At 43.2% G+C, this 26,419-nt stretch overlaps 1 protein-coding gene across 2 annotated transcripts in view; it reads left to right on the top strand.

Annotated features, from left to right (window-relative positions):
* The window catches only part of LOC119661090 (COP9 signalosome complex subunit 7), a 36,377-nt gene extending 18,949 nt beyond the window's left edge, over positions 1 to 17,428 (top strand). Inside the window, exons 3-5 of one of the 2 annotated variants that reach the window (XM_038070281.1) lie at positions 16,405 to 16,625; positions 16,696 to 16,831; positions 17,118 to 17,428. In XM_038070281.1, the coding sequence (XP_037926209.1) occupies positions 16,405 to 16,625; positions 16,696 to 16,831; positions 17,118 to 17,143 (383 nt within the window). In that variant the 3' untranslated portion in view covers positions 17,144 to 17,428. Of the gene's footprint in view, positions 1 to 16,404; positions 16,626 to 16,695; positions 17,037 to 17,117 lie in introns of those variants that run through there. The other variant, XM_038070279.1, reaches the window with a different exon arrangement.
* The last annotated feature ends 8,991 nt before the right edge of the window (positions 17,429 to 26,419 follow it).

Genomic DNA, 26,419 nt, shown 5'->3' with positions numbered 1-26,419 from the left:
TTCTTCTATCTCGTCCTTTCCTGTGAGGCAGTCAAGGTCTCGGATTTCCAGAGAACACGTGGGTTCCAGACTTGGAAACCAAGGCTTTTTCTCCCAGAAGCCCATTGACTGCGTTACGGAACGTAACTTTATTTATTGTCTTCGGGCCTAGTTCGACTAGGACTCCACCACCCTTCACTGCACTGAGGACTTCCGCAAAAGTCTTGCCTTCCGTCGGCTTAATAAGCAGAGCTGGCGGTCTAGTCCTTCCTCGTCTCCCCACCTTTTCTTTTGGTGCTCCGTCCTTCATGTCCGCCTTAATTTTAGGAGGAGGTTTTTCTGCCAACATGTTGTTGTCCCTTGTCTCTCTTCGTCTTTTTGTTTTTAGCCCCAGAGAGTACTTGCGTGAAGTCTAATTCAAAGATTTTTCTGATGACGCGACGTGTTGTCGTCTCCTGTTCCTCTTCGCCTTTTTCTTTTGAGCCTTGAAGAGTATCTGAGTGAAGTCTCCTTCAGATGCCCTCCTTTCGTTTTTTCTTCAGTTCGCTCTGCGATGGGCTGTCTGCGATCCGTTTGGTATTCGTAGTGTTCTCGTCGGGAGGCGATTTTCTCCTACTTTCCATGTCCGCCTATAATGTGAAATCCTGTCCAGGAGCTCCTTCAGTTCCATTACCCCGTTTTTCACCCCTTTGTTGAAGTTTTTCTGGCGGAACGTCGCAGATCGCATGCGCCTTTCCTCTTCAGCTTGCGCCAGAGTAGTCGACAGCCCTCCTACTCGGCTTATATTCGAAACCATTTGATTAGTTCCGGCAGTTTCCACTGTGTCTTATTCCTCAATTCTAGCACTAATGTGAGTGGTAAGATCTGGGTTCCTGTTTCCGTTACAGGTGCCTCATCACTTTGCGAGTCCTCCTCTCCGTCTGCACGTCCCGATGTCTCGTTGGGTATTTTAGTCCTTGTTGCGTCCTTCGCTGGGCGCTCTGGCGAGCGGCGCATGTTTGTGCTGCGTATAGACGGAGCCAGCTCACTCTCCATTTCCACTATCTCCTCGTTTGATTTGTTACCGGACCAGGGCCTCGAAGTGACTGGCTCCTGCTACACGCTACAACTGCCACCTTGGTATAGCTAGATTCACATCACCCTATCGATGTCGACAAGGGGTTGTTGACGCCTCCGGGGACTCCCAGTGTGTCATTAGCAGTTCGCTCTTCACCGAGAAACTTTCTCGATGCTACTACCTAGGACGCAGGTATTATGCCAGCTAGGGGGTCAGAACTACTTGCTCGGGCACCTCGGAGACGCCACTCTCCGTATCGTAAGCGACCCGTTAAGGATCCTTGACGACCTCTGAGGGGGGGGGGTGACATTCACAATAGTGAAAGCGACAACTGAAGACACACTGGAAGTAAAGCGAAGATTTTTGGCCGATCTACCAGTACTTCCCGAGCCATTTCTTCTGGCGTTAGAGGGAGGTCCTTGCCTGGAAGAAGCAGCTGTGAAAATAGTGGGTCGAATCTGCCAGCGTATAACGGGATCTCCAAAGTAACCTTAAAAATGCTATATGGAAAATCGAACGGGGTTGCTACAAGCAGCTCTGCCTTGGTATTGATACGAGCCCGTGGAACTCTGGTTACAGAATTGTTTTGAACAAGATATGTCGGCAAAAATCAAGGCAAGGGAACTCTTTTTTTCCCCAGCAGGAGGAGAGTGGAAATCACTCAGTGGTCCAACTGGATATTTTTCCCAACCCTGAGGCTACTGGGGAGAGACTGTTTGGCATTTGCCGACGTATCGAAGATAAAAGGTCTAGGATTAGACGAGATTCGGAACACAACTTTCGGGTTGGCTATTACGGTCAGGACCCAGTTATTCACAAACATATTTGAATCATGCAGAGTGGAAAGATGGAAAAGTTAGTTCTGCTACCGAAGCCCCAAAGATTACCTGACGTGCCTCCTTTATGTCTTCCTATCTCTCACCCTAATATTGCCTTATCTATTTTTAGATATGATTTTTCTTTCAGATTTTTTGGTTATGTGGGGAGGATGTGTTCGTGGTTTATCGGCGTATTTTTTTATTTTAATATATCCTGAAATCATTAAATCCTGGCGATGAATTGGTGCTTTCTGTTTAAAGTCGGCCTTGGTTGTATTTTAATTAAAAATACAATTTAATTGCCAACATAAAAACGTAAGGAAACTACATAGGTTTCATAGCATTTTGACAACAAGAAGGCTTCCCTGTAATTGCTTGACAAAGTTTTATTTTCCGTTGTGAAATGCAAATAACATTTTCACGTGGTGTCTGAAAAATGATTGAGTCTTTTTATGTGAATTTGTTCCTCGCCACCATCGTATTCCCTGAAGGCAAGAAATGACAATCTAGGATTTAAGATTTCTATTGAAGAAAAATAAAGTTGAAAACGAGGAAAATATACAGAGAAGCATCTTGTTACAACAATAGGCTTTCTTAAGGACTTCTTTCAGCAGTTTTAAACAGAGTTTTGTATGTTTGTAATGTGAAAAGGAAATTTCACAACTTTCCGTTGTGATTCTCGTTTGCTCATTTATTGTGCGTAAATTAAACGAAAAGATCTGAAATAAATTTAAAGTAACTTGAAGTGGCACATTCTTGTGGAAATGAGTTATTTTTAGGTTATTATAAAATCTAATTGGGTCGTTTATGAATGAAATGAGAGTGCTGAAAACTCTGGCTTAGTTTAAAATTTAAGGTATTACCTTCCCAAATCCCTGGCTTGTGACATATCGTTTATTTCGAGCATGAAAGGTTGACTCTTTCGAGCTTCCGTTGAATGAAATAAAGGACGATGGGTAGCTCGTTGTCATGAAAAAAAATAAAAGATGCATCTGCTATCTTAACCTTCTGCTTGCGTTCCTAAAGAATCATTTTCCGACTCATGCATAATTGCTTATTTAAATAATATTTGAAATGCATCCAGAAAATTTTCCAAAATTAAAATTTACGTCTGTAAAAAAATTTACCATTTGCCAACTTTTATTCCGCAAAATATTGGAGGAATATCCCTGTGGAGATATTAAGGTTGCCTAGAGACAGCTTTCAGCGCATGGAATGGCCATGATAAATGGCGACTTTGTTAGCAGACATCTCATACTCTAAAGATCTATTATTGTAAAAAGGAAACGACAAAAGTTTTTTTTTCCAATTTCAAGAAAAATTCTTGTATTCCGCAGTAATTGAAATTCAGATATTATCTGGAAGATATAATATCTATAGATAGACAAGTATTGAGCAGTTTCTTTTTCAAGTTTGCATAATTTATGCAGTGACTTAAGGAGAACTTGCAGCAGTTTTATGAAAATAATATGGCAGGCAGCAGAATAAATCTATTCTCTAAGGATTTTCATAAATGCAGCGAATAATATTCTAGTTTGGAGCAAATTGAATATTGCAAAATGGTTTGTGAGACGGGAAAAAACTGCATTTTATTTTTTGGCCTTGCTTTCTCGACCAAGAAGTTGTCAGTATAATTGCCATTACGACAATAAGGAATTTCAAAAACAGGACAAAAATTAATGAAGTCCCAAATTCCAAGACTCTTGTTGGTGGGGCTTAAATAATTCTGCGAGTGCTTGGGTCATATTCTCCATGAGGACCCTAGACTGTTCCATTTCTGGTAAGTTCACTTAGCATAGTTTCCTTAATGCTTTACGACAACACTTCGTGCCAGAAGAACTCGAGCGCTGGGTTCAATTGCTCTACCACGATTCGAAAAGTAAAGTTCGAAGTATGGCGGGTGTATCAAAACCGCTTCGTGTCTGTGTTGGTGTTCATCAAGGAAGTGCCCTCCCACCACTCCTCTTTGTCCTTGTTATGGAAATCGTCATACGGGATATCTAATGTCCAGCGCCCTACACACTGCTTTATGCAGATGATGTTTTCCTAGCATCTGATGGCAAAAATGATCTCGAGCAACTTGTCCAAATATGGAATGATCGCCTCATGCAACACGGTCTCAGATTGAATCTGAATAAAACTGAATTTTTGACGACCGATCCCCATGAAACAGGCACAATCACTGTCAGCGGCAGTGATCTGCCCAGAACTGAGCGATTTAAATACCTCGGATCAACGCTATCAGCCAATGGAGAACTGCGTTATGAAATTGCTTCACGCATTAACGCAATCTGGATGAAGTGGCGTTCCACAACTGGTGTCCTTTGTGATCGACGTATCAACGAACGTCTCAAATCTAAAATTTACCGCAATGTCGTCCGTCCAGTCGCTCTCTATGGTTCTGAGTGTTGGCCGACCATAAAAGACAATGAACGGCGTCTTGCGGTAATGGAGACGAAGATGCTACGTTGGACTAGTGGCGTCACACGTTTAGATCACATCCGAAATGAGGATATCCGCGATCGTTACGGGGTTGCACCGATCGTGGAAAAGTTGCGAGAGAGGCGTCTTCGATGGTATGGTCACTCAATTTGTGCAAACGAGAATTCACTTGCCAAGCTTGGTCTGAACATCGAATTCGATGGAAAACGACCAAAAGGCAGACCTAAGCAACGGTGGCTTGATACGCTGGATGGGGATTTGAAAGCCTCGAGACTGCACCCAGATCAGGCATTCGATAGAGCCAAATGGCGAAGCCGATCACGACGAGCCGACCCCGCTTGTGAACGGGACAAAGGCTGAAGAAAAAGAAGAAGAAGTCAAATGTGCCAAACTTGTTGCCATTTAGAAGGCAACTCCATTATCCCCCTCCTTATTTGCAAAAAGATCAGACAGCCAGTTTTTGCAAACCTCTTTTGAGGCGTACTTAGTAGTACCAAGAGCGTTTTGCATAAATCGGAAGAGATGGTAATCACTTGGTACTAAGTCCGGACTATATGGTAGGTGCGATAGGATATCCCATCAGAGCTCCCGTAGCTTCTGGCGGGTCATCAAAGATGTGTGAGGCCGATCGTTGTTCTGGTGGAACAGAACACCATTCCTATTGACCAATCCTGGCCGCTTCTGGTTAATCGTCTACTTCAAACGATCGAGTTGCTCACAGTAGAGGACTGAGTTGAGAGTCTGGCCATAGTTGAGCAGCTCATAGTGGATGACTCCCTTCCAATCCCACCAAACACACAGCAAAATCTTCCTGGCGTCAACTCGGGCTTGGCGATGGTTTGGGCCGGCTCGTCGCACTTCGACCACGATCTTTTTCGCTTGAGATTTTCGTACGTGATCCACTTTTCATCACCAGTCACCATCCCCTTCAAAAATGGATCGAATTCGTTCCGTTTCAGCAGTGCATCGCAGGCGTTGATTCGGTCCAAGAGATTTTTTTCCGTCAACTAGTGTGGCACCCAAACATATAGCTTTTTTTGGAATCGAATCTTCTGCAAATGGTCCCAAACGGTTTTATGGTCCTCATCCAGTTTCTGGCCAATCCAGCGAATGCTCACATGCCGGTCTACTTGGATGATTTCGACGAGTTTATCGGTTTTACGACGATTGGCCTACCAGTACGGGGTGTATCTTCGACATCCACTACACCAGAACGAAATTGATCGAACCAATGCTGTACTATGCGAATCGTTACAGTATCGGACCCATAAATTTCACATAAATTTTTTTGGTCGCCTTCGTTACATTTTTACCTCTCAGGTAGTAAAAATGTAAAATATGATCTGAATATGAATATGAATTTCTTCTTGCTTGGTGGATTCCATCTTTGACGCGCTATAACTTGAGACTGAAACGTACGATCATTAAACTGTCAAAGAGACCCCTGTAGCCCAGATTGTCGTCTTCAAATCGCCGTATAGTATGACCCGATGTGATAAGTACAACACAAGATATGTTTAAGTGTCGCCATCTATTGACAAAATACGACATTACTTTTTCCCCAACCTAATATATTTTTCTTGGACTGATAACTTCAGCACCGGCATCTTCTGTTGTAAGGGACCCGTCAGTGTACCAGGCAATCAGTTGCTGGTTTAGGCCATATCACTACCACGTTCTCCCAATATTACTCCAATTTGTTGTTGAATTGAAATCTCATTGTTATGCTATCCTTTCTTTTAAAGAAAGTGCAGATTTTCAAAAGGAACTGGCCTGGATACGCCAGCTGTGTACGATTTTTACCCACTAAAACCACCCTCAATTCCACCTAGAGTTTCCTATAAGTTTCTCCTTTTCTCGAACCTCGAACATTGGAAGAATCGCCATTTTGTGTGATTACGCAAGGTGTCCAATTAAAATCGGTAAAGGTATTGACGGTATGCTCCATGAGCTCAGTTTATGTGCATTCCATAAAATGTGCAGTGCTGTTCCTCAAAACTGGGATTGTTTTTAGCAAGGTAGGACTCACCACCCTGCGAATAAGCAGCCTGCTCTACTCTACGTGCTGCTTGAAATTGAGCTTTGCATCTATCATCAATTCCAAATATTTAAGGGCCCTTGGTGATAAGGACCGCTTTCCTCTTTTTTTTCGCAAGTACTAGCCCAATGAAGGCTACGTCGTCTGTATTACCGTGGACAATCAAGTACATCATTGTGGTGCTCGGGGAGACAATGTACTCCTGGGATCCATCATCGATGGCATACCAGAGCTTCCGTTCTTGTAAGCTGCTATCGACAATAGCAACTAGATAGGTAGAAACGCCAGTCGTCGCCAGGGACTTCTGTATAAGCCTCCAATTAGCCAAATTGAGTGTATTTTCCACGTCTAGGATCATCACCACGTAATATTTGCTCGTACTATCGTTTCCATGAATTGGATTCTTGGTCAAGCCAGTAACCAATTTGATGATATCAACGATTAATCTGGCTTTACGGAACCCATACTACCGATCTGAAAGGCCTAATTGTCGCTTAACACTCGGGGCCACTTATTGTAGATTACTCGCTCTAACATTTTGCCCATGGCGCCGAGGAACCATATGGGTCTATAGGAGGATGGCTTACATGGAACTGCCAGCCTTAGGCAGCAGTACCAACTTCTGTTGCTTTCATGCTGCATGAAATATCCCTTTGGACATACACGCTTCAAACAACTTAGAAACTATGTTCGGTTTAGATTTCACGGCGAGCTTAATTGCCCTATTCGGTATTCCATCCAGGCCCGGAGCTTTGTTGTCGCCTATTGTGCTGCAGATCTTCAAAAGTTCGTCTATAGTGGCTGGCGGAATTCCGTAACATTTAGAGATCTCTGAAAGGTGTAAGCGCCCCTCTCTTTCTGTGGAAATAACCACTCTATGGTTTTCAATAAGTCGATGGGACTCGTGATTCGTAGAGATAACTGCCTTCTAAGACGTCCCAGCACAATTTTATAGGTCCGTCCTCGCGTTACATGACCAGCTTGCGGTTTTTCTTTATATTCATGCTTTTCTTGTACCTGATCGGTGCTAACTAGCGCCCTCTAAGCCGTTCGTCTGGCTTGTTGGCAGGCTGATCGAAGGTTGGCTAGTTGGGTCTTCTACTAAGAAGTATGTACCTCCTAGGCATGGACGTGATTTCCATGAAAATTTGCTCATCCAATATCTTTATAGATCTGTCTGATGTCGTTCTCGGGTTTGGGTATGCTATTTCTCTGTAGTGTGGGCTCTCAAAAATACGAAGATAATTGCCTGGGGATTGCTGAGGACAGAGTCCGCAGCAGTGCAGGACGGACAAAGGTAGGGTTTACAATTAAGCCAGATCCCCCTTTTCCAAAGTTTTTACATTGCTTTCGTTGACCAGAACTATATCCAAATGAGCAGAAACCCCAAATAGACTTCGGCTTATTACGTTATTCTCTGTGCCTCCCCATCGTCGGCAGTTATCTTTGGACTTCGTTCCCTTGGGTCGTAACTTTCAAACTTGGAAAATCTGAGACTAGGTGCGATAATAATTTAATATGAGGCAGACTACCCATTCCACGTTTCCACTGGGAGTCGCATTTTGGTCAAACGGTCTACTACCCTAACTGTTTGTCAAACTCACAATAAATGTTTTTCTCAGTTCTTTGAACTCAGTGTAGATTTATCGTTTGGATGTCATTTCGTCGAGGTCTTTGCACTGTATATACATAGATTGGGCTCGTCCTGCGACATTCTTCTCAAGTGATTCTCAAGTTGGAAAAGGAAGCCTTGCTGACATTTCCGGGTAGATCTTTATGGTCGGGGTCGGCTTTGACCGTTTTTAGTCTCTTATCTTCAGATAAGACAGATAGTTCTTGCTGGAAATAACAAATTCCTCTGGGCGAATTCGCATTTTCGTGTCTCCCTCGCTTTTTTGATAACAACCCCTTTCTCCCTCCCGTGCTTTTAAATCTACTCCTTGGAACTACTAGTGTGCCTTTCTTCCTCCTAAGCGCATGTTAATTCCCTATAAAAACCCCGTCTTTCCCTCGCACTCTTTCGTTTGGCGGAAGGTCACTGCGGTTGGGTGTCACTTGGGCCGCTTAGTGGAACGACAGGTTTCGGATATTCTTTGGAACTTCTCTTTTCATCTTGCAGCCTATTAGACAGGACCCTAATGAATCTCATCATGTTCTTGATAGCTTGGTTTACGTTGTGCTGCTCCTTGATAAACTCGGACAGGTAAAATATTTTTGCTCCAAGCTGCATGAAAGGTAGTCCTTCCATGTCAGGTCTCTGTTCTCTATGAGTCTTGCCCGGATTCCTTTTAAACACCCTTTCACCTTTATCATTTAATGTGGTTTCCTAGGTTTTATTTTTTTCGTTATTGGCATAAGTGGAGAGTGGAGAATTGAGGAACTTCTCCTGAATTGTGCAATTTTTTGGTCTTGGAGTATCCCATGTTTTCGCCCTCCTTGGATAAATACGGTGTATGTCAAAATCGCCTTTGTCGGCCAGTGATCTTTTTTCAGTTCAACATTTTTCGCCTTCGTTATTAGTGTTTTTGGTAAATTCTTGTTTCCCTTGTACACTTTCAAATCTAAATCACTTGCACCATTAGATGCCACGGTGGCACTGCCGTGGGGGGATTTCGATGGCCGGGAGCCCGCATGCTCATTTCCAACGCTTACACCGCAAGTTTACTCATTACTTCTTCGATTTTGGTTTTATATTCAGGCTATCCTTCCCATAACCATTTTGTTCTACGCATCAGAGATGAACGAACACATGGCATACGAAGATATTTACACATTATCCGCTATCTGGCCTCGCTCCTGATGAGAAATCTAGTAGCTTCTCACAAGGCTGTCTGTTTGTCTTTCACACGAATTTTTTTTCAGAATCGGTTATACCTATTGACAGGACATTGAGTAACATACACCGAATACAGGCACGTGGAGTACCAAATGAAAAGCTTAGATTATGCTTTCTCAGATATCATAATTGGTATTTCCACAACCGAGAAAAAGTTCCTTCACCAATCTAGCAACTAACTAACAGTGACGTCCGTTTGTCAATTCCTGGGAAATAGCCCGATACCACGACTGCCTCTCAATTTTTCCACCCGGATTCGGATTGAAAATTGGCCAGCCACGAGGTCCCCAGTGAGGAACTATGAAAGATATATATAGTATATTTCAAATGGTATTGGTCACAAATCCGACCTCGATTCGCCCAGGGCTCTTGAGTCAGCACTATTCCAATGTTGTCCTTGTAGTTTGTCCTTGGAATCACATCAGATGCAGGTTTTGCATGGCGGAGGTTTACCAAAGCTATCCTCGTGGTAGTTATTGGCTTCAGTAACGTTTGGAGTTCTCCAATGTCAGAGGATCATCTTCCTCCTCTTGCTGGCCGCCTCGAATCCGGGTAGATTCAGGTCGTTCAGCTTCTCCCCCTTAGTGAACAGCAAGTCAACTTCCTTGCTCGATCCTGCCCTTTCGGTCTTTATGACCTCCGCGATTTCTTCGGGTATCTCGGTAAACTTTCCGACCGATGTATTCTTTGTAATATTTTTCCTCGGTTTCTTCTGCTAGATGTTGTGAGTCGAAGAGTCATTTAGGACGTTTAATTGGTTCTAGTGATCGTCGATCGTATAGTTTGCCTTTGCCCATCTTGTTTTTAATGAAGAGAAGATCTTCTGTTTTCATCGCTGCAGCGTATGTGTCCGGTTCTGCCCCCTTCCAGTCTGGTAATTTAGGGGCCGTGGTCCTAAGCTATTCCGTGGTGTCCTCCGTGCGGCAGTTTATCAGCATAAGAACTGGTTGAAGCGTGAACACGAGCTCTGCGCTCATCCCTCGCACATCTGGAAGGATTTCGTGGAAGAGTTCCTCGCTTGTATTTTAATTTTCGCTACTTTCCACTTACTCTGAGCCTTCCAAATACATCTTTCGGTTCTACGCCTTCCTTCGACCTTAGTTGGTTGCCGTTTTCGGAGTAAGTCAATTTTGAGCTTGGCTTCACTTCTTAGGTATCGTTACCTGGTTCTCAATTTTGTGGAGATGTGCCCCCACCACCCACTTATTTCTTGTCATTTTTATTTTTTTTAGTTTGTACATATACTCGGTATGGAGTTAGGAGGTCCACCGTGTCATAGCCTCCCGTAGTATGGTAAGGTCAAGCTTACTCGCCAGGGAGACCAGGTATCAGTGAGGCAGAATGATACCATGCTTATATGTACCTTCTCTATTTCAGTGAATTGTAATGAGCCAATGAATGGGGGAGGGGGGTTGGTTTTTTTCCCAAATAAAATATTTGAATAGCTCTGGGAATTATATAGGTTATTTAAAGCAACGGAATTAAAGACTATTCGATCTGAGACTCCGTCAGCTATAGCCCATTTTGTCAAAGCGTTCACATAATTATCGGACATTAATGAGAAATCGAGTTGAGAAATCAATTTTGTGTTTTACTCTCTCCACTCTTCAGCCGCAGATTTTTCTTTGAGTCCGCCACGCTGCTCCTTTCCAACAATCCGTCCTTTGCATCTACAAAGCATATACAATTAAGCCTTTCATTAACACGTTACTTTAATATTAATTAATAACGTTGGTGCATGAGTTTTAATTTACTGACTAAAGAGATTTCAAGGGAAATATCTGCAGGGGGTTCCAAAGGTGAGTTCGTTACTTGTATGAAACGCAAAAAATAGGTTTTATTTGCCAATGTCTGTGCCATTTACGGCCAAGGTTACTTAGCAGGCTCAGGTTGGTTAAAGAGAACAGAGTAGAAATATATGGGCTAGAGAATATACTGATCCCACGCTGAATTAACTACTAATAAATATTTACAAAGGTTGTCATCGTTTACATATGGAAAATAGCTCCCCTTAGGTAACTGAATGAATAAATGGTACAGAAAACAGAATTTATAACACATCGTTCAATAAGTCCCGGGACTAACTATGAAAACAACATTTTATCGGAAAAATTCTTTATTATTCATCAACATAATCTCCAACAAGGGTAATACAATCATTCCAACGCTTCTCTAACTTTTCAATGCCATGTTTGTAGAACGATTTGTCTTTTGACTCAAAATGAGCCTCAGTAGCAGCGATCACCTCCTCATTTGAGCCAAATCTTTTTCCCTGGAGCGTCTTTTTGGGATCCGCAAAGATCCAGTAGTCACTGGGGGCCAGATCGGGCGAGTACGGAGGATGAGGAAGCAGTTGGAAGCCTAATTCGTTAAATTTGGTCATCGTTTTGATTGACTTGTGGCACTGTGCGTTGTCTTGATGAAAGATGACTTTCTTCTTCTTCATGTGTGGGCGTTTTTTCTATATTTCGGCCTTCAAACGATCCAATAACACTATGTAGTAATCGCTATTGATGGTTTTTCCTTTTTCGAGGTAGTGAATGAAAATTATACCATTCGCATCCCAGACTACGGACGCCATCACTTTGGTGGCCGACTGTTGTGTTTTTGCACGCTTCGGGCGGCTTTCACCGGTCGTACCCCATTCAGCTAACTTGACTCCGGAGTGAAATGGTGAATCCATGTTTCGTCCACTGTCACATATCGACACAAAAAATCCTGTTTATTGCGAGTAAACAGTGCCAAACAGCTCTTCGAATCATTGATACGTTGTTGCTTTTGTTCCATTGTGAGCAAACGCGGCACTTTAACCACTATAGCTTTCTTGGTTATGTTTCGAATTACATCAAATTTTGACACATCTTATCTGAAGGTTGGCACTTCGGAATCTTGGTATATAAATGGCATTATTAGCGCCATCTCTACACTAGTCCCGGGACTTATTGAACGATGTGTTATAAAGTGAGATAAAAAATAGAGGGAATTTCACAAGCCTTATCAATATTGTTTCGATATATATATGGTATGCGCGTGAGACCACACCGGAAAGTCGCGTGCAGTGCTTATAGGATCGTTGCAATCTTACTAAGTGTGCAGGTTCTTCATCTTGAAAGGAAAACCCGTAGTGGAAGAAGCACCGTACCTCCAGCAAGTCGCTTCGAGAAATGAGGTAGCTAGGTGGTGATAAAGTCGGCCCTGAGCTGTGGTGGCAACAACTCCAAGGGAGCACGCGCGCTATTCTGGCCATCGCGGACTTGGGGTTGCTAAAGGTGTTGTTCGTCACTGTCGATAAAGTTCACGAGGTGTGCGCGTTCCGCGTGTGTGTCAAGAGACACGCGTTAAGAAGTTAAGGACCTAAGACAAACGGTGGCTTCACTTGCGGATGCAGTTTCCAAGCCGACAACGACTGTAGGTATTTTGCGTTCGGGAGATTTCGATCGCAGTCATGGTCCAGATCTGTTTCTCAAAATGGGCCTTCGGTAGTCGCAACCAGGGTCCCTCAGTGGCCTCGACAATTTGCCGGTACCACCGTAAATTCGGAACTCAAGCGACTAAATGTACCACTGGATGCAATTTCAATGTAAAAAAACTAAGTTCGCTGGGTGCTCCAGTAGTGGCTACCGGAAGCGCAGTACTACGTCTTCTTACAATTTTCGACCTTCCGAACGGACGTTGTTTTCTGATCGACACGGGCGCGGAAATGTCGGTTATCCCTGTATCCTGTTCGAACACTTTAATATTGCAAAACTTGCGACTTGTTGCCGTGAACTCCTCCTCTATCCACACTTATGGCTGCAGGTAGGTGGATATGAGTCTCGGATTGCGTCGGAAGCTTTCGTGTCAATTCGTTTTGGCGGATATTAGCACCCTCATTTTAGACGCAGATTTCCTGTTTCGCTATTGACTGCTGGTGGACCTGCAGAATAGAGCCTTGATAGACGCCGCAACCTCTTTAAAGTCATCAGGAAAAATTTCTATCTGTGCAAACCACATTCTTTAGATGATTTTCGAGGACACTGCATGCAAAATCACTACTGAAACTTATTTCTCCCAGTCGGGTGTAGCACCACATTAACAATATCGGCTCCTCGATTTTTCTCAAAGGTGCGTCCTCTATCACTCCAGAAGCTAGCTGCTCTAAAGAAAGAGTTCGATGATTTTATGAAACAGGGTATATGTAGATCTTCTAAGTCCCTAAGTCAAACGGCGAATGAAAGCCTTGCCGAGATTACAGGCGTCTGAATGCTCAGACAATGTTTGGGCCACACCTAATCTACTCATTCATGACTTCGCGCATTAATTGATAAATCGCCGTGTTTTCACGACCTTGGATCTGGCTAAGACGTATCATCAAATCCCTGTAGTTCCCGAAAAAAAGCCGAAAACAGCTATTTGCACACCTTTTGGACTCTTCGAGTTCACCAGGATGACATTTGGCTTGTACAACGCTGAGCAGACATTTCAAAGATTCATTCACTCTGTCCTACGGAACTTATACTTCTGTTTCGTCTACATCGATAATGTATTAGTCGCCTCTTCTTTCGAATCTGAGCATTTGGCCCATCTCGATTGCATTTTTCAACGTCTTCTTGAGCCTGGGCCTCTGAACGTTGAAAAGTGCAAATTCTTACAAAAGCAGGTGAAATTTCTCGGACACGTGATCATCCCTGGCAGAATTCAATCAGACTCAGACAAGCTTGAAGCAATCTAAAACTTTCCTCTGCCAACCACGGTGAAGAATCCGCGAAGGTTCTTGGGCATGTTAAATTTCGATCGTCGTTTCACAACCAAGGCCGCGTATCACCAAGCGATCCTCAATGCTTACTTGTCTGGGCCCAAAACAAAAGACTCACGCGAGGTTGCGTGGTCTAGTGGGGCCGTCCAGGCGTTTAAAACTGTCAAACAACAGCTGGTTGATACTACACTTCTGGCATTTCCTCGGTCAGATGCTTCTCGTTGATGCGGTAGGCGCCACTCTTCTAAACACTTCAATCCAGCTCAACGTAACTACAGCGCCTGCCATCATGAGCTACTCGCCGCGTTCCTTTCCATTATATATTTCCGTTTATCCCTTAGGGGCAGGCTGTTCACGGACCACAAGCCCCTTACGTTCGCGCTTAAACAGAAGCCCGATAAAGCGTCTCCTCGCCAACTTCGGCAGTTGAGCTTCATCATCACGTTTACTTCCGACATCCAACACAACACGTCTGAAAAACGTTGCTGCGGACGCTTTATAACGAATTTCGAAGGTTACAGCGCTGGCGCGCAGAAGGATGACGCAGAGATTCATAGCCTGACGACAAACTTCAAATATAAGTTTCATGAGTTTCCTATCTTCGGTTCAAACACCTACTTACTCTGCAAGACCTCAGACAAGGGACCTAAGCCATTTATTCCGGCCGATTTTCACACTGAAATATTCCACGCAATACACGATCTTGCACACCCAGGCATCCGAACGATGAACCAGTTAGTTACCGGAAAATATTTCTGGCCGTATATGAACAAGGACATAAACTCTTGGGCAAGACAGTGCATCATTAACAACTCGGAGTTAGGCAAGCACCTGGGTTTCAAATGCCACAGGACCAATGCATACCGTCTGCAGTCCAATGAGATGCTGCAACCCTGGCATCGGACGCTGACGATCCATGATGGTCATAGTCCTTGCCTTTCGTCCTCCTCGGCCTTAGCACAACCCACCAAGAAGATGGTGTACAGGGAGAATCTGCGCCGCCCCGCCGACCCTGTGTTGGATCTGTCCAGGGACGCGGTTTCGAAATTGCGGCCGACTCCATCTTGCCGACATACGACGCCGGAGGCCGGCACCCCCAGGGACCTCGAAACATTCTCGCGGGTCCTCGTCAGGATGGACGCTCCTCGGAGTCTCCTGCTGCATTCTTTCTAGTTCGGCGTCCGGGGCACGCTTACTTGGGTCTCTTTGTCGAGACTGAAATCTTTTTTGGGCAAGCTTCAAAAAAGCGTCCGCATCAGGTTTGCCCGGTAACATCATTGGAGGAATTTTTTGTATAGGCAGCGCACGTTGCATGAGAAAGTGTGGAAATCGTTCGTCCGTTTTTATTACCAGGTTCATCGTAGTGAGATTCATAAAGTTCAAGGCTCCTTTTGTGTCTTCGTAACAAATAGTTTTCCGGGTAAATTCGTCAGCCCCACTGAACCCCGAACCTGCAGAGTCAGTTAGTACAATTTGTATCGTGTTTAAGCGCGGGAGACCCCTTCATTCTTCTGCGTCTGCAGTTTTTGTTAACAAAGAGCTCCCAGCGATCACTAGGTGGAAGTAGAACATTTATTGAATGACTTGAATTACCGGAAAATCCACAAGTAGGGATATGATTTCGCCAATATGTTACCGATGTTTTCATTGATTTGAATAAAATGTGTCGACACCGTTGCATTGCAAGCCCTGATTATGATCCTTCGAAGCATTTCTAGGTTATGCACAATCTAATTTCAGTTTGCAAATTTTGTATTTTTGGTTACTATAAATCGGTATACATGGCATATAGGGCTAAACCTACGAGCTTTTACTGTCAGTTCTTGACACTCCTTTACGCTACGTAATTCTAGAGCGACACACTTGACGGCCCTTTTGAAATAGTGGATTCTATTGCATGGCATAACCCGCAATGAAGTTATCGCCATTTCTTAAAGTATGACCTATTCACTGCTACTTTCGTTTTCTGATCAACACGTCTACGTGTGTCTTGCAGTATGCTGTCGAAATTCATCATTTGTTATTATCTCTGGCCATGACACCTCGATGATAGAATTTCCTTTTTCCATCGCTTCCAGCGACAAAATACTACGTGCCAAGGCAAAAATCCCAAGTTTTCCTCCTCACAACAGCATTTTGCATGACTGCATTCAGATGAGTGAAATTTCTCAAGTCGCACTTGGGAGAAAAATTAGCGTTGCCAGATTCCTTGCATTATTAAAAAGATGGAATGCCGGCAAAAATTCGAAAAATTTTTGCAAATTTTGAGGGAAAAAAGCTAGAAAAAATTGAAGTTGAAAAAGGGTGCTTGAAAACAAACAAAATAAGATTATGTAACAAATTGGATGAACTGAAAAAGGAGAGAAAACGCTCGAATAACCGAAATTTATCAAACGAACCATCCCAAGATATCGCAAGCAAGGAAAAGTGAAACAAGCAATTTCCAATTTCATCCCTTCCCTTAAGTCAGCTTCACGTAGCACAATTTTCATCTTACAGATATTATTCATGGTAAATTAGATCAAAAGAATAGTCAATTGGAAATTGATTTTGCTCTCGGACGGGATATTCGACCAGACGACGTCCATAAAATAGCAGCCACCCTTCAGGAATGGTGTCAGTCCTGTGAAACAGTTCTGGCTTGCATCGAGGAGCAGATTAATAGGGCAAATACGGAAAAGGCGCGTCGAATCAAACACAAAGAACAGATAGAACAAGAGGTAAGTGGGGGTCGTTTGATTCAGTTTTCAGTCGAATTCGTAACCAAATTTTGAAAACTTTAACTTTCAGATCATCAATTTGAAGAAAACCCTTAAAACTCAACTCACTGACACAGATGAAGCTATGACATCAGAACCTCGTGAATCCACATCGGGTCAAGATGTCCGAAAAAAAGCAAGCAAGTCGAAAACTGCACGACCGTCCGGTAAGTCATGGTTCAAGTCATTTACTTAAGGACGCTCTTGTGGCACAACTTCAAAGAGGAGATGAAAATATGAAAACGAAAATGATCATAAATTTTGGCAGCCATTGCTTATGAAAGTATTTATTGTATTAAAAATTGTTGCGGGAATAAGTTGGACGCAAAATGCAGTCAACAATAAATGATAATTGTAAAGTCCTTGAAGAAATGTGTATTTTTGTTTTCTGTGCAAATGCGTGCAGATAAGTACTTCTTTACATATTCATTATTTCTTTCTTTATGATTTTAGGATCCAGCGTAAAGTTCCAACGCTAATTTCATACTTCCTCCCTAACTGAACTCGCTTACAAACATAGAAACAAATCATACCGAAGAGCTTTATTTCTTTCATCTCCGAACTTACATTTTTCATTAAATTCAATGTAATTTTGGCCTCAAGTTTATTTTTTTCGATGAATTTGCCATTCTAATTTTGTAATTTGGTTTTGAAGTTTTCGTTTCGTTAATTATAAGCATTTCATCAATGCAAAAGATGTGGCGGTTGTTTCGCATGTAATCAGCTTATTGAATATCAAACACAATAAAACATTTATCTTTTTACCTTTGAGTTTGATTTTATTTTTGTTTTTCATTCTCAACACACACAATGGTCATCTGGCTCCAAACAGCATTTGCTTTTCCAAGATACACTTCGTGAAAAGTTAACAACTTTCTAATTAAGAAAGTCAGATCCCTCGTGGGCCGAAGGACACAGTCTCATGCAAACATATTAACTCAATTTCCTTGTTAGATTCAGACCAACTGAAAAACATTCACTTTCCTGCTACGCTATTCCCCCTCAAGACTAATTCCAGGACTACACAAAAGATTAAGGCTGTAGCGGAAAACCTGCTTATGGAAAGATTTCTATAAGATTTTCTTATGTAATGCGACCTTATAAACTCTTCAATTAGATGAAAGATACGTGCGGCGAGCAATCATCAGAAGTTGACAATGGGGACAACAATAGTATATTTTACCCCATTCCATTATAATAACGGCTGGACGTTATTATATTACTACATTAAGTTTGTACGAAAGTCAATTGTGTTTCAGGCTAATCTAGTTATTGCCAAGAAGAAAAAAAAGAAGCAGAAAAGAAAATTTCGATAAGATTGAATCGATATTCTTAGGACGATGAGCAGACAAAGGAGATCAGTAGATTGCTTCGGGATAAGAAATTATTAGCACTTGAAGAGATTTAGATAGCTTTGGATTATTCGCATTTGATAGCATTAGGAGAATGGAAGGTCGGCTCTCGTTTCGGTGGGAACTTTGTAGATAATAACAATAGGACCAGATTTTTTGGGAGTGGTATAATTCCAGCCGTAATCTACAGTAGCAAATGAAGGCGAATTTAATGATGAATGATACTACTTCCATTAGCCACTTATTGTATTCACTTCCAATTCATTTAAAAGGAGAATAAAGTTTTTGATTAACATAAACGATAATGAAAAGAAGCAATGAATAGAGACAATTTCCGGTAGAAAATCCCTGTTTAATTTTGGAACATATTTAATTACCAGTAAAAGAATAAAATAAATTCATTCAATGGGTAAGTATCAGTTTTCTCGTCAGCATCCTGCGAGGTCTTCACTTAGTGGGCAGATGTGTCAGTTTCTTTAAGTTTACAACTTTTTCTGGGCCTATTTAATATTTATATTGATTGTTTAATTTACACTACAGGACTCCGCAATTCAACTACATGCTTATCCATTAAATTTGCATTATGTCGATGAATATGGGCTGTAAAAACAAGAACTGTTATATTTATTTTGGGGGTGAGATCATGGCTCGACGGATGGGAACCTGGGGCGGGTGGTACTTGATAAGATCGAGATTCGCAATAGAGAAAACAAGTCGGGAAACCGGAAGCTGGGCGCCTCAGGTATGAAAGGTTTTGTTTGCTTCTTCTGTGAGTATATTTAAGTGTAGAACTATTCCATTTGTACGTAGCCCGTTATGTATTTGCACTTAGCATGTCTGACTGGTGGTCAAAGGGTAGTATAGGTCCCAGGGCCAAACGTGGATTGGTACCCACGATGGAGCATAAAACCTGGGAAATACCTGCTGAACCAACACCAACACCTCTACTACCAAACCCTATCTCCACCTCCACGTGGTGACCGCTGGGAGCTCTTTCTTAACGAAAAGCTGCAGACGGGGAAGGATGAGGCGAGTCTCTCGCGCCTAAAAACGGGACAAATTGTACCAACTGGTCCTCCAGGTTGGGGGTTGGGTAGGGCTGACAACCCTACACGGAAAACAACTTGTTACGAAGCCACAACAGGAGCCTCGGACTGGACGGATTATACAACGACGAACCCGGCAACGACAACGGATCAACGATTTGCGCATTTTCTCATGGAACGTGCGCTCCCTGTATAGAGATGAAGCTGATGACCAGCTAGCCGATACCCTGTCCCAATATAGGGTTGATATAACAGCGTTACAAGAGATGCGATATAACAGCGTTACAAGAGATGCGATGAACAGGGACCGGTTTCCTGGAAAAGAGCCACTACACCATATATTATAGCGGTCATCCAGTAAACACTGTGCTCGGAGTAGGTTTCTTAGTCAGCCCAAAAATGAAACCTGCTGTTATCGGCTTTGAAAACATAAGCGAACAGCTATGCACTCAGCGCTTGCGAGGCAAGTTTAGAAATATATAGGCTCTACAAATAAGTTCTGTCGGTTTTCACAATAGATGGCGTAGCTTGTTTTTTATTCCATTGATCCACATTTCCAAAAATTCATCGGAAAGCTACAGTTAATAGGCACAAACGTCAGTATAAATTATCTGATTGAAGTGTAAACAACAATACTTTTTTCATCAACGAAAATGGCCAGTTCTGTACCAAATAATGTGTTTTTGCGGGGAGTTCTACTTCATTATTTCAATATGAAGAAAAAAACAACTGAAAGTCATCGCATTTTGATGGAAGTTTATGGTGACCATGCTCTATCTGAGCGAACGTGTCAGAGGTGGTTTGGACGGTTTAAAAGTGGCAATTTTGACTTGGAAGACGAAGAACGCGCCGGACGGCCAACCATTTTTGAAGATGAAGAATTAGAGGCATTGCTCGCCCAAGATCCATCGCAAACGCAAGAACTTGGAAAAACACTTGGAGTCACTCAGCAAGCCATTTCCCATCGTTTAAAAGCAAAGGGAATGATCCGAAAGGTCGGAAATTGGGTTCCGTATGAACTGAAGCCAAGAGACGTCGAACGCCATTTTTTCACGTGCGAACAACTGCTCCAACGACAAGAAAGGAAGGGTTTTCCGCATCCAATAGTTACTGGCGATGAAAAGTGGATCCATTACGATAATCCCAAGCGTCGGGCGACGTGGGGATACCCCGCCCATGCCTCATCATCGACGGCCAAAGCGAATATTGATGGTGAGAAGATCATGCTGTGTATATGGTGGGACCAGCTGGGTGCGGTATACTATGAGCTGCTAAAACCCAACGAAACGGTAACGGGCAAACTCTACCGACGTCAAATGATGCGTTTGAGCCGCGAACTCAAGAGAAAACGGCCGCAATACCAGCAAAGGCATGATAAAGTTATTTTGCAACATGACAATGCTCGTCCACATGTTGCACAGCCTGTTAAAACATATCTAGAAACGTTGAAATGGGAAGTCCTATCCCACCCGCTGTACTCTCCAGACATTGCTCTTTCTGATTACTATTTGTTCCGGTCGATGCAGCATGGCCTGGCTGACCAGTACTTCTCCAATTACGACGAACTCAAAAAATGGTTCGATGAGTGGATAGCGGCCAAGCCGGCCAATTTTTGGCGCGATGGCATCTATGAATTGCCTGAAAGATGGAAGAAAGTTATGGCTAGCGATGGGCAATACTTTGGACAATGAATGTATAAGCAATTTTTCACAATAAAGCTTCAAATTTAACAAAAAAACCGACAGAACTTATTTGTAGGCCCTATAAGAGTGAAATGGATGCCGCAATAACCGCAGTCAACAGAGGACCTGGAGATGAAGCATCAACAAATGATCTTCACAATCACCTGAAGAACGTTATCATGGATACGGCCACAAACATACTTGGCCCCAGCCGCAAAAGGAGTCGGAACGGCTGGTTTGACGATGAATGTAAGCTAGCAACGGAACGGAAGGATGCCGCATACCGAGTAATGTTGCATTCTCAAAGAACGCGGGCACGTGCAGAGACTTATCACGAACTCCGACGAGTGGAGAAGCGACTTCACAGACGGAAAAAGGAAGCCTGGGAGAACCAACAAGTCCGTGAACTAGAAAAGTACAGGGAGCAACCGCACCAGCCGCGCAAGTTTTACCAACAAGTCAGCAGGATGAAGCCTTATACACCTCGATGCTCATCCTGCCGAGACAAAGAGGGAAATCTGATTTCCGACAGAATGGGCATATTAGAGCGATGGGTTGAGTACTTTGATGAGCTACTGAACAACCAGAACATCGGCGAGTTGGAGGTCCCGCCAACTGAAGACGACGGATAAATACTGCCACCACCAAGTTTAGGAGAAACAGTCCGTGCAATTCATCGGCTAAAAAATCACAAGTCGCCAGGAGCCGATGGAATTACAGCCGAATTGGTTAAATATGGAGGCGACCAGTTACACCAAGTGGTTCATCAACTTGTGCTCAAGGTATGGGACAGCGAATCAATGCCTGACGATTGGCACGAGGCATTATCTGTATCATACATAAAAAGGGAGATATCACACAGTGCAGCAATTATAGAGGTATCACGTTGCTGAGTACCATCTATAAGATATTCTCCGCTATCTTACTGGGCGGGATAGCCTCATACGCCCAGAACATCATTGGCCCATAGCAAAGAGGCTTCACTCCAGGCAAATCAGCAACAGATCAGATTTTCTCGGTGCGGCAAGCGATGGAAAAACGGTTGGAATATGGACAACATGGTGCATCGTTCATCGACTTTAAAACCGCCTATGATAGCATAGCCAGAGTAAAACTGTACACGGCCATGAGAGAATTTGGTATCCCGAGGAAATTGATCAGACTGACTAGGCTGATCCTGACCAATGTGCGAGGCCAGATAAAAGCACCAGGATCACTCTCAAGACCATTCGACATCAACAACGGTCTACGACAAGGGGATGCGCTATCATGCGTCCTCTTTAACCTGACCCTCGAGAAAGTGATCCGTGATGCCGAGGTAAATGCAAGAGGTACAATCCTCTTCAAGTCCGCCCAACTACCGGCCTATGCTGACGATATTGACATCATGGGAAGAATCACCCGAGACGTACAAACTGCCTTCATCCAGATCGAGCAGGCGGCGCGAGATCTTGGGCTGCACATCAATGAAGGCAAGACAAAATGTATGGTCAAACACGAAGAAGAATAAGGATAGGCGAATAGAACTTTGAGACCGTTGACAATTTCTCCTATCTAGGGTCGAAAATCACAACTGATAACAACTACGATGATAAAATCCGCGCAAGGTTGTTGTCAACCAACAGAGCCTATTTCAGCTTTCAAAGACTTCCGCTCGAAACGTCTCACCATAGGGTCAAAGCTCTTACTGTACAAGACTATGATCTTCCCAGTCCTCATGTATTCCTCAGAAACTTGGGTTCTTAGCAAGAAAAATTGCAAACTCTTGGCCGCGTTCGAGAGAAGAATCCTCCGAAGAATTTTTTGCCCCCTACATGAGGATGGAAGATTCCGTAGCCTACACACTGACGAAATCTATGAGCGATACCATGACCGTCCGGTTGTAGATAAAATCCGGCTCAATAGGTTACGGTGGGCGGGTCACTTAATCCGTATGGATGAGGATGATCCCACCCGGAAAGTCTATAAGGGCAATATCTATGGTAGAAAAAGAAGACGAGGCAGACCCTGCCTAAGATGGAGCGATGGCGTAGGTCAGGACGCCAGACAGCTGTTAGGGATATCGAATTGGTGGACCTCGGCGCAAAACCGAGATGTCTGGAGTTCCTTATTAAGGCAGGCCTAGACCGGATACCGGTTGTTGCGCCGTTGATGATGATGATGTCTGACTACCCACTTCAATGTGATGTTGATATTTATTTGCAGTAAATTTGGAGGGGAGAGTCAATTTTGAGCTACTGTAACTTTGTTAGTGATAGTATGATTTTGATCAAACTTCGGGATAATATGTTTCATATTATATTTTTTATAACTCTGGGAGAAACTTAAGGGGGGTTTTACTTAATTGTCCCAAAAATATGGTAATATACTATTATTAACTTAATTTGAGTAGATATCTATATGGAGAGTATTTTGAGGCCTGGGTACCATCTAGAGGCAGCTTCATGAATTTTTTCCAGATTTTTCGGTTGGGTAGTTTCTGAGAATGGGTCCGTTAAAGAAATTATTATTTCCACCCCTCCCACCCCACGCCTTTCTAACAAATGTTAAAACTAAGACGGGCTTGGAAAAGTGCTAATCGATACTTTTCATATGATATCCCACATGACTATATTCGATGTTTTGCAAAGAAAACCTTAAAAACGATTTATGAAACCTAGTATGAAAAATAATAACTACGCGCAGTACGAAGATCAACAAGTCGGGAAACCGGAAGCTGGGCATTTCAGGTATGAAAGGTTTTGTTTGCTTCTTGTGTGAGTATATTTGAGTGTAGAACTATCCCATTTGTACGTAGTCCGTTATGTATATGCATTTAGCATGTCAGATTTAGTACTTCGGGTTGTAAATTTACACGGTAAAGACAAATTTGAGCTACTGTAACTTTGCTACTAATAGTATAATTTTTATCAAACTTGAAGATAATATGCTTCTTATTATATTTTATACTACTACCAACTTTCGCAGAGCGCTGAAATGGTCAAAGTCTGCACGGCTTCAGGTGGATAAAAACTTTTCCCCTGTACCTCAAACTCAAGACAAGGATGATAGGCATCAGGAGCAACATAGGGAAGAGCAAGAGAAGTTTGAGAATGGAGTCGTTCTGGCATGTTGGAGAGGACTAGATTGAGAGTGTGATTTAGGTAATTTGTGATACCGTTGAACTGAAGAGCAGCACAGGTGTTCATGAAAGTGAATAGAGAGCGAGACGGTTGGGAGGAAAAATTGAAAGTACTGAATGGAGCTGGGCAATCGCAGAGGAAGTGACTGAGGGTTTCCCCCTCTTTTTCGCAGCTTCGGCAATCCGGATTGTACTGTATGCCGAGCCTGGTGGTATGGTCCCCTATGGGCCAGTGCTCCGGGCAAACTGCCGTAATCTTGTACGCGTTGCACGCGTTTGGCACAGGAGCTCTCGTGATCGGGCTTTGCTGTAAGCCGGCCAAATACGCCTTAACTTGGCACAGGTGCCTTCGCCATCTAAGGATTCCAGGCTGGAAACTACTAGTCCGCCTGTCTCCTCGCTCCGGGAGGTCTCTTCGATTAGTTTCAGCACGACGGTGCTACGGTTAGCACCGAGTGCGTTGCTCACGAGGGCCAATGATATGCCTGGCATCATCACCTCTTCTTCTATCGTCGTTTGTTTATTTTTTTTTAATAATTGAGTTCATGTCTTGGCCGAGAAGAATGTCCAACCTGGACAGCTCGGCCACTAGGGAAAGAGTCTTATTTGAAACTGAAGGTGCGCAAGGTATTCAGAGTTCGCATACTAAAGACCAAGCTCCCGTTGGCCACGCAGCCCTTGGTGTATACTGGTGCACCTTGGCCTGGGGTCCTATTAACACCTTCTGCAGTGCAGGGAGGACGATCTCCGGACTGTTGCTTTGGCTTATCCCCTGCCCTCAAGTTTGACTCATATCAACCCGGATGGTAATTTTGGTTATCATCAACATTGTGTCCGGATAGCTGAGTGGTTAGAGCGCAAGGCTGTCGTACGGAAGCTCGCGGTTCAAATCTCACTGGTGGCAGTGGAATTTGTATCGTGATTTGACGTCGGATACCAGTCGACTCAGCTGTGAATGAGTACCTGAGTCAAATCAGGGTAATAATCTCGGGCGAGCGCAATGCTGACCACATTGCCTCCTAGTGTACCGTTACGGTCTTGAATGAAGTGTTCTAACACACTTCAAGGCCCTAATCCAACATGGATTGTTGCGCCAACGATTATTATTATTATTATTAAGGGGGATTGATAGATAGATAGATAGCTTTATTAGTGTAAATCAATTCATGTTCAGATACAATCAATATTTAAGTGATACAGACTAAGTCTTTTCAACTATGGTAAGTTGTGCAGTATAAACAATCTTAATAAGTGCAATCGTTTCAATTCTCAAAATTCCCTAGGAAAATTTAAAAAAAAAAAAAAAACCTAGCTTGCAATATTATTAAGGGGGGTTTTACTCAATTTTCCCAAAAATATGGCAATCTACTATTATTAACTTAATTTAAACAGATATCGATATGGAGAGTATTTTGAAACCTGGGCACCATATAGAGGCAGCTTCATGATTTTTTTCAGATTTTTCGGTTGGGTAGTTTCTGAGAATGGGTCCGTTAAAGAAAATATCACTTTCCACCCCTCCCACTTCCCGCCTTTTTAACAAATCTCAAAACTAAAACCGGCTGCGGTACTAATTCAGACCTTTCATTTGATACCCCACATGACTATATTCGGTGAAAAAAAAATTGTACACCCGCCCTTTACATGTATGGGGACCCCTCCTAAATCTCAACGTAGGAGGATATCCAGACAGGTCCCACCTTCCCACCAAACTTCATGTCAATCGGTGCAGCCGTTTCTGAGAAAAGTGCCTGTGACAGACAGACAGACATACATTGAACCGATTTTAATAAGGTTTTGTTTTCCAAACAACGAAAACGGAATAACGATTTACGCATTTTCTCATGAAACGTGGGCTCCCTGTTCAGATGGGACGCCGACCAGCAGCTAGTCGCCCTGTCCCAATATAAGGCTGATGTAACAGCTTTGCAAGAGATGTACTGGACAGGAACCGGTCTCCTGTAGAAGAGCCACTACACCATATGTTATAGCGGCCATACAGTAAACCATGTGCTCAGAGCAGGTTAGCCAAAACATGAAACCTGCTGTTATCGGCTTTAAAAACATAAGCGAACGCTATGCACTCTGCGCTTGCGAAGCAAATTTGGAAATATAAACCTCATTAACGTTGACGCCCCTACAGAAGAGATTGCAGAGGATAACTTCTACAAGGCAGTAGAGGGGACCCCCGAAGCCTGACCCAAGTAACACATCGTTCAATAAGTCCCGGGTCTAACTATGAAAACAACATTTTATCGGCCAAATTCTTCATTCTTCATCAACATAATCTCCTTCAAGGGTTATACAATCATTCCAACGCTTCTCTAACTTTTCAATGCCATGTTTGTAGAACGATTTGTCTTTTGACTCAAAATGAGCCTCAGTAGCAGCGATCACCTCCTCATTTGAGCCAAATCTTTTTCCCTGGAGCATCTTTTTGAGATCCGCAAAGAGCCAGCAGTCGCTGGGGGCCAGATCCGGCGAGTACGGAGGATGAGGAAGCAGTTGGAAGCCTAATTCGTTGAATTTGGTCATCGTTTTGATTGACTTGTGG

The sequence above is a fragment of the Hermetia illucens genome, unplaced genomic scaffold (genome assembly GCF_905115235.1).
Source record: "Hermetia illucens unplaced genomic scaffold, iHerIll2.2.curated.20191125, whole genome shotgun sequence".
NCBI classification, from domain to species: Eukaryota; Metazoa; Arthropoda; class Insecta; order Diptera; family Stratiomyidae; genus Hermetia; species Hermetia illucens.
This window is presented reverse-complemented; position numbering and strand designations above follow the sequence as displayed.